Raw genomic sequence first — 8,781 nt, forward strand, 5'->3', positions numbered from 1 at the left:
CTTGTCCTGTCATCGCTTATTACCCATTGTTAGTTTTCGCATTGCATTTCCTGTATTCTGTGTCATTATTTTCCTGTTTGCTCTTCAATGTTGCTTTGTACGACGCAGTTAGCTCATACAAATTGAAAATGTCTCATCACAATTGAATAAACATTCCCAACCTTTATATAAGGGACCCGACTATATATATGTGCACGTATCCTGCCAGTTTCAACAACGTTGATTAAATGGCGATGCCAGAGTATAATAAAAGCTAATTTTATGGTTTGGAAAAATGTTTTTATAATGCAGTACATAACAGATTTCGATATATATATTTTGAAAAAGTAATTATTTTGGAAAATGACTATTATTAACTTTGCGTTGTATCACAGTTGATGCTGACAGTACGAGCAGTGCAAAGTACAGGAAGGTACTATGTGATGTATGTGCACAATGTGATTTAGATTGTCAGGTTATCGCAAGTGTTTCACTTAAGACACTAAGTAACGGAGTTGCGACGGCCATAACGCTTATGTTGATTTGTGGAAGCGGGCCCAGGGACGTGAATATTTACTAATAAATGCAATGACATCCTGTCAACATGTCTCATGTTTCAACCAGCTACTTGCACATGACACTTTTTATCGTTGTATGCTATATGGATGTGAAATGGTAACTTGCGAATAGAAACCTCTATTAGACCCGTGCCATATATCACATTTCTTCGCGATCTTGTTGTGCTGTGGTCTGAGGAACCAGTCCCGTGGGTTGGAATCCAAGATTCGCCCTGTGTCGACCCCGTACCATGCACTGGTCGTGCTTTTCACTAAAGTATAGTAAGCGCCTCCCTGAAAACGGCATTGAACCCCACTGCACACTGTGCCGAATACAAGATTACTGGCGTTGTGATAACGGTTATCGTAATAATGTGTAGGAGGGGAGACATCAATATTGTTTTCGACTCGGTTAATGTCGGCGTCGGCGTTCCCTTCCAATTCCGAGTCATAACTTGAAAACCGTTAAATGGTTTTTTTCAACGAAGCTAGGCATATGCATGGCTCATCAGCGTAACAACATGGTGCATTTTGCTATTTTGATTTTTTTCTAAATTCTATTTTGTTACGTTTCCATGAAAACAGTTTGGACTTTCTCAAACAATTTTAGGTTTCGTTTACCGAGCCATAACTCTCAAACTAAAGAATATGTTTGCATGAAACTATACATGTATATGTATATACACTATACTAGCTCAACTGTGGCCTTTTCATATCTTTCATCTGTTTTAACAATACATTCTAGTTAGATTATACACACGCATAGCAAAGACAGGGGAAGCAAGGCTCGGCATGGATGCAGGCAATACGGTCATTGTAAAACATTCGTATCCATTAAGATGAAGTTTCAGTATCTGGTTCAATCTATAAACATGGCATCGTGGCACTCACTAGGTGGTATGCTACTCTTGGCATGACAGATTAACTAGAGTCATATGACAAAATCGGGTGTTCTTTAATTTCTTTTGAGTAGTATGTGATCATCGTGTTAGATTATTTTATTCTCAAGAACGAAAGGTAATAAGATGAATATAAGCAGCTTAGAATACATCTGACCGCCTCCGTGGTTTAGTGGATAGAGCCCCTGTCTGGAGAGCGAAATGTCGTGGCTCGGCCTGGCTGCGTCACACTAAAAGTCGTTATAAGATGGTACTTTCCCTGCCTGTCGCTCGGCATTAATGGGATAAAACAAGGACTGGTCGGCTCGGAGTCAGTATACCGTGTCTAAGTGGGATATGTATGTTAAACTGCCGCATGATATCTCAGCGAGCTTAGCACTACACAATCTTTTGTTTGTTGTTTAACTCAGCAATATTCCACATATGGCAGCGGTCCGTAACTAATTAGGTTTGGGCCAGACAATCCGGTGATTGACATCACGAGCTTCGATCTGCACAGCTAGGATACGACATGCACCGAGAATACCTCTCCACGTGTTATAAACAGTTATACAGATTTTCAATGTTTAAATATATTCTACAGTACTGTTTTAGACCTAAACAATACAGCCCTACCAGACTATGAAGACTACAGCTTTATCCAGCTCTCTCAATATGTCTCTGAATGAAGATGAGGGCGGTCGGGTAGCCTAGTGGTTAAAGCGTTCGCTCGTCACGCCGAAGACCCGGGTTCGATTCCCGACATGGGTACAATGTGTGAAGCCCATTTCTGGTGTCCCCCGCCGTGATATTGCTGGAATATTGCTAAAAGCGGCGTAAAACCATACTCACTCACTCACTCACTCACTCACTCACTCACTGAATGAAGATGAAGAAAGCTCCCCAAGAGGACTCCCCGACAGTGATTTTATAAGAACGTTTCTTTGTATCATTACTACAGCATACGGCAAATTTCACCTCACGCTTTCGTGTGTGCTTGATGTCACTTAGACATATATTAGATGTTGATACAAATTTGATGTTTGATATTATGATCTAAACCAAACAATTACGGCGAGTCTCGGGATGCCTGCGTAACTGGGTCTGTTGACAAGGACCCGGCACTGACAGGTCACCAGGGAGACTGCTGAGCAAGTAAAAGGAATATTTGGGAGACTCATTGTTACTGATGTGTGTTTTGTTCAAGTGTATGTATCTCGGTCAGAATGGAGGAGGACAATGGAACCAGATTTGATACACTGCTACAGCATCAAAGACGGGAGTCTACACCCCATGCACACGTGGTCGGATGTCATCGTGCTGCAAATCATCGAAAAGAGACAGGAAGCGGGATATTTTGTCAAGAGTAAGTGATGTTTAACACAGCATCAGCAGTATTTTGAAACAGAAACTCGTCCTCTGTTCTCATGCACACTTGCATCCGGGTAACCTCACCGACGACCCTTGGTACCCGGATGGCGCTGTTGCTCTTCCGAGTGACAGTACCTTATGATTGTCGTATGAGCCTATAATAAAAAAAAGGGATCGGAACATCAGGTTCTGTGACTTGACTGATTCCTTGTCATACAGTAGCCCGACCATTTCCTATGGTTTCACACACGGGTTTGCCCGGTCCACTCGACACTGACCGCCGTGCATATATTATCGCAGACTGTGGCGTTCACTCTCTCATTCATGCAAAACATTTTGTTGTTTAACGCCGCACTCGGCAATATTCTAGTTATATGACGGCGGACTGTAAATAATCGAGTCTGGACCAAACAATCCAGTAATTGATATCCTGAGCATCGATCCACGCAATTGGGATGCGATGACAGCATCAACCAAGTCAGCTGAGTCTGACCACCCGATCCCCGTTAGTCGCCTCTTACGACAAGCATATAGTCACCTTTTACGGAAAGCATGGGTTGCTGAAGACTGTGTGTTATCGTGTTCCTCCCTGTGTGTATACTCCCGATCTGACAAACGGTAGGGCCATTGCGCGTTAGTGAGGGTGTGTTGTTGTCGGCTGCTGTCAGCAATGTTAGCGAGCGTCACGGTTAAGTCACGATTCTGCATGGACCATGCAATCAAGTGGCCGACAGCTTGAGCAACGATACATGACGATGACACACAATCAGCCAGTCAGACATTGTTACCAAATGATCCTCATTTGTCGGCTAACATCTAAGGCCTGCACCACTTCGGGCTTTCCTCCCACATCATGTGAGGTGAAATGGGGTTTAACGTCGCCCTCAAGATGATAAATACTTTTATAACCATGTGCTTGTGTGTGTGTGTGCGTGTGCGTGTGCGTGTGCGTGTGTGCTTGTACCAGTCCTGACTAATGCCGGTTTACAATGCCAGCACACTGAGATACCATGCCCCAGTATAACATGTCATAGACGCAGTATACTGATTCCGAGCCGACCAGTCCTTATTTTATCCCCTTAATGCCGAGTGCTACCGTCTTTTGGCATGACACGGCCGGGGACAGAAAACGGACTTGCCGCTCTCCTAGCAGAACCTTTAACCACTGGACCACGGCGTTCCCCGCCCACACGACGGCATGTCACCTCACCGTTAGACCCAACTCACAAGTCGGCTCTTGTGACAAACATGGAGGAATTGGGGAATCCCCTGCGACGGAGCCCTTCGATAATCTGTGTTACAGAATGACGTGGGGGTCCTTGAGGCAATACACTCTCCTGAATGACATAGAACTGGCGGAAACGATTACAGCGGGTGTCATTCCCGAAGATTGTCTTCACAGCCGAAAACTGTCTCCGGCATGACGTTTTTTGTCCAGACTCGATTATTTACAGACCGCCGTCATATGGCTGGAATATTGCTGAGTGCGGCGTAAAACAATAAGCAAACAAACAAACGTCCTCGAATAGTCTTTTTATAACTCTGCATATATCAGTCTGGATCGCTCGTTTACATATATGTTTGTTGTTTAACGCCCCACTCAGCAATATTCAAGCTATATGACGCCGGTCTGTAAATAATCGAGTCTGGACCAGACAATCCAGTGATTTACATCATGAGCATCGATCTACGCAATTGGGATACGATGACATGCATCAACCAAGTCAGCCAGCCTGACCACCCGATCCCGTTAGTCGCCTCTTACGACAAGCATAGCCGCCTTTTACGGCAAGCATGGGTTGCTGAAGACCTATTCCACCCCGGATCTTCACGGGTAACTCGTTTACAGAACGCAATAACAGATTGTGTCAAGATTTAATGAGGACATACATTTTACATAGATGCACGTGTTCATGTACACCAGCACAGTTTCACAACGTACACACGCGTTGATGTCATAACCTAAGCCAGTATTCGATCCGTATCCACATGGCCCATGCACGTCATATTAGCGTTGACGAGTTCCCCTTGCGGCCAAGGTCTGCGGTATTTGCAGGCACTGGACCTGGCTGTAGCAAAACAACAAGCTCTGTGTGCGGGCACCTGCTGGCTCCCGTGACTAACTTCCACAGTACAACACAACATTTCTCAGGTAACAGACAGCCTGTCACCCCAATGCTCCCGTCACTCTTGCGTTGGATGCAATTGTTTCATTTTCCGAGCCAACAGAATTTTTTTAAATTCAAAAACGAACTATTATTTGTTTAAAAAATTCGAAATAAATAGTAAATAATCAGAATTAAATGATCTAATACTGAATTCCTTTCCAAAAATCTGCAACATTGTCAATGCGATGTGACATTGTATCTCGCTCCCTCACTCTCCACTGACGGGATCTGTTTTTTTCTCGATTATCCATTTTTTTAGAAATATGATACAGAATGGTGTCATAATACGCTGGATAATCGAGAATAGGACCCCGAGTCATCCGTTCAAAACACTGCTTCCCCCCTGACAGTTTACCAGCTCAAAGCTTGTGCCTAAATCGTGGGTTCCATCACGAAACTATAAAGGTCCGTGGTTCCACTGAAGTGCTGACGGTCCACCAACTGCATCACTCGGGGGTTTATCTTCTCACATTCAGATGTCAAAAATGCTATCGAGAAATATTTCTAAAAAATAAATAAAACACACCTCACTCTGGGTGGTTACATGGAGCAAGATCAAGCCCCCTTCACTTTATGCACGCCAGTCTACATCCACAGTTTTTAAGAAAATCTTGTTCGCAAAGTTGGATACTAATGACGTCATAGTTAAAGGCCGCTAACTCACGTACTGATGACGTTCAACGAACTTTAATTTTCCTATCTTGATCATACTGTATTTCCTCGGTTACACGTTAACATGATACAGTATTATTATATAAATTCATTATTCAGTTACGTATTTACTAAAATATTTCAATATTAACTTATTTCATCTTGCCCCATAACCATTGAGAAAATCGTGCAGCGAGAATTATTCCTTGCATCAAGCTGCCTGTATAAGTCAAAGGAAGTCATACCAGAACCTGTCACAACTTGACGGAAATACGTGTGTTGCATTTTCATGTTTTCCACATTAATCACCGTGATGGGACACTTAGTGCTGGACGTGCCCCCCTACAGACAGATCCCGCTGTGGTAATCTTTAGTTGGATGTAGGTGTCTTTATATAAACTCACGGAAACAGGACCGGTCACGATGAATAAGAAGATTTCCGCTTGGTTATCAATTTCATTCTTATTCTGCACGTATCCCGCTGTTTAAAACACTTATAATATACTACTCCATTAACGGCCATAATTACATTCAGGTTGTAATCACGTCACTGTCAGATCAGTGTTGTCCTCCCTCTCATAATCATTGTTCAGTTCAACGCAACAGGGAAACAATTGTGACCGTGGGTTTCACACAAGGGGTGAACGTCAATGACCTGCGTCTGCAGCTTCCTCCCACATAAGAAGATGACACGTCAGGATTATATTGTTCAACGTTAAATCAAACTCACGGACCCCCTCACACACCTTGACCTCCTCACACACCCCGACCTCCTCACACACCTCGACCTCCTCACACACCTCGACCTCCTCACACACCTCGACCCCCTCACACACCTCTACCCCCTCACACACCTCGACCTCCTCACACACCTTGACCTCCTCACACACCTCGACCTCCTCACACACCCCGACCTCCTCACACACCTCGACCACCTCACACACCTCGACCTCCTCACACACCTCGACCTTCTCACACACCTCGACCACCTCACACACCTCGACCTCCTCACACACCTCGACCTTCTCACACACCCCGACCTTCTCACACACCCCGACCTCCTCACACACCTCGACCACCTCACACACCTCGACCTCCTCACACACCTCGACCTCCTCACACACCTCGACCCCCTCACACACCTCGACCTCCTCACACACCTCGACCACCTCACACACCCCGACCTTCTCACACACCTCTACCTCACACACCTCGACCTCCTCACACACCCCGACCTCCTTACACACCTCGACCTCACACACCTCGACCTCCTCACACACCCCGACCTCCTCACACACCTCGACCCCCTCACACACCTCGACCTCCTCACACACCTCGACCTCCCCACACACCTCGACTTTCTCACACACCCCGACCTCCTCACACACCTCGACCCCCTCACACACCTCGACCCCCTCACACACCTCGACCTCCTCACACACCCCGACCTCCTCACACACCTCGACCCCCTCACACACCCCGACCTCCTCACACACCCCGACCTACTCACACACCTCGACCCCCTCACACACCTCTACCCCCTCACACACCTTGACCTCCTCACACACCTCGACCTTCTCACACACCTCGACCCCCTCACACACCTCTACCCCCTCACACACCTCGACCCCCTCACACACCTCTACCCCCTCACACACCTCTACCCCCTCACACACCCCGACCTCCTCACACACCTTGACCTCTTCACACACCTCGACCTCTTCACACACCTCGACCCCCTCACACACCTCGACCTCCTCACACAACCCGACCTCCTCACACACCTTGACCTCCTCACACACCTCTCCCCCCTCACACACCTCGACCCCCTCACACACCCCGACCTCCTCACACACCTCGACCTCCTCACACACCTCGACCCCCTCACACACCCCGACCTCCTCACACACCTCGACCCCCTCACACACCTCGACCTTCTCACACACCTCTACCTCACACACCTCGACCTCCTCACACACCCCGACCTCCTCACACACCTCGACCTCCTCACACACCTCGACCTTCTCACACACCCCGACCTCCTCACACACCCCGACCTCCTCACACACCTCGACCCCCTCACACACCTCGACCTTCTCACACACCCCGACCTCCTCACACACCCCGACCTCCTCACACACCTCGACCTCCTCACACACCTCGACCCCCTCACACACCCCGACCTCCTCACACACCTCGACCCCCTCACACACCTCGACCTTCTCACACACCTCGACCTCCTCACACACCTCGACCTCACACAGCCCGATCGACCCCGTCAGACACCCTGACACCCTCAAGCATTCCGGGTAGATGAATAGATCGGTTCCTATCGATGTATTCGCCATTTTTTCCTATATATGTACACTTCAAAGTAATAGGACAAGTCTAAGGAATTAAGCGTAACACATTTGAAAAGAACACACCTCTGCTAAGAATGGGATCCTGCCGACTATCGGTAACGGAGTTAAAATATACCGTAAACATTGCCGTGGATGCACCTCGAACGCCAATGCTGTCTACAGTGAAACCCCGTTAATCCGGACGATTCCACTGCAAACGGTATAGTCCGGATTAATGAGTTTTTACTATCCACAGCAGCATAGGTGCAAGGGACGGCCCCTGGTATTTTGAGATCGGTCGGTCCGTGTAGCATGCAACATTGTACGTTTCGAGATAAGTTTAACATTATGTAAAGGTACTTTAAACTTACCCACAACAAGGAAGGATAGAAGAGGACTGTGTAACCGTGACTATAGAAGTGGCACCACGTCTAATGACTTATTTCTCTCATAAGCTTAAGCTTGTAAGCTTATAGTACCATCCCCAGTCCTGACCGCATATCCCAAATATGGCCGCATCCCTATTCACGAAACTCGACGATCCCAACACTGTCTTCAACCCCATTCCGTGTGCCCCGGGCTCGTCTTCCAAGACCGTCGAAATGAATTGCGTTTCTTCTTATTGTCAGTATATAAGCAACTTCACAGATAGTTGAGTTACATTACGCGCCGCTCATAGCAATATTACTGTCACTCTCACCATGACCACACACTCAAGTATGGAATACACGATTGACATTTCTTAATTGGTTTTTTTTCAACCGCTTGTTACAGTCCGGCATTCCGACACATTTCTCCTGCCCAGTACATATATAGTGAAGATTCAAAGGACATA

The 8,781-nt window shown here is 46.7% G+C and overlaps 1 protein-coding gene across 1 annotated transcript; it reads right to left on the reverse strand.

Annotated features, from left to right (window-relative positions):
• Positions 1-6,251: 6,251 nt before the first annotated feature.
• LOC124149453 lies at positions 6,252-7,952 on the reverse strand. The gene is made up of 2 exons (XM_048403969.1): positions 7,155-7,952; positions 6,252-7,106 (listed from the first exon to the last, which is right to left on the reverse strand). The coding sequence occupies exons 1-2, from the start codon at positions 7,950-7,952 to the stop codon at positions 6,252-6,254; spliced, it is 1,653 nt and encodes a 550-aa protein (XP_048259926.1).
• Positions 7,953-8,781: the final 829 nt, after the last annotated feature.

Source organism: Haliotis rufescens, unplaced genomic scaffold (genome assembly GCF_023055435.1).
Source record: "Haliotis rufescens isolate VD_foot unplaced genomic scaffold, xgHalRufe1.0.p SCAF_1, whole genome shotgun sequence".
NCBI classification, from domain to species: Eukaryota; Metazoa; Mollusca; class Gastropoda; order Lepetellida; family Haliotidae; genus Haliotis; species Haliotis rufescens.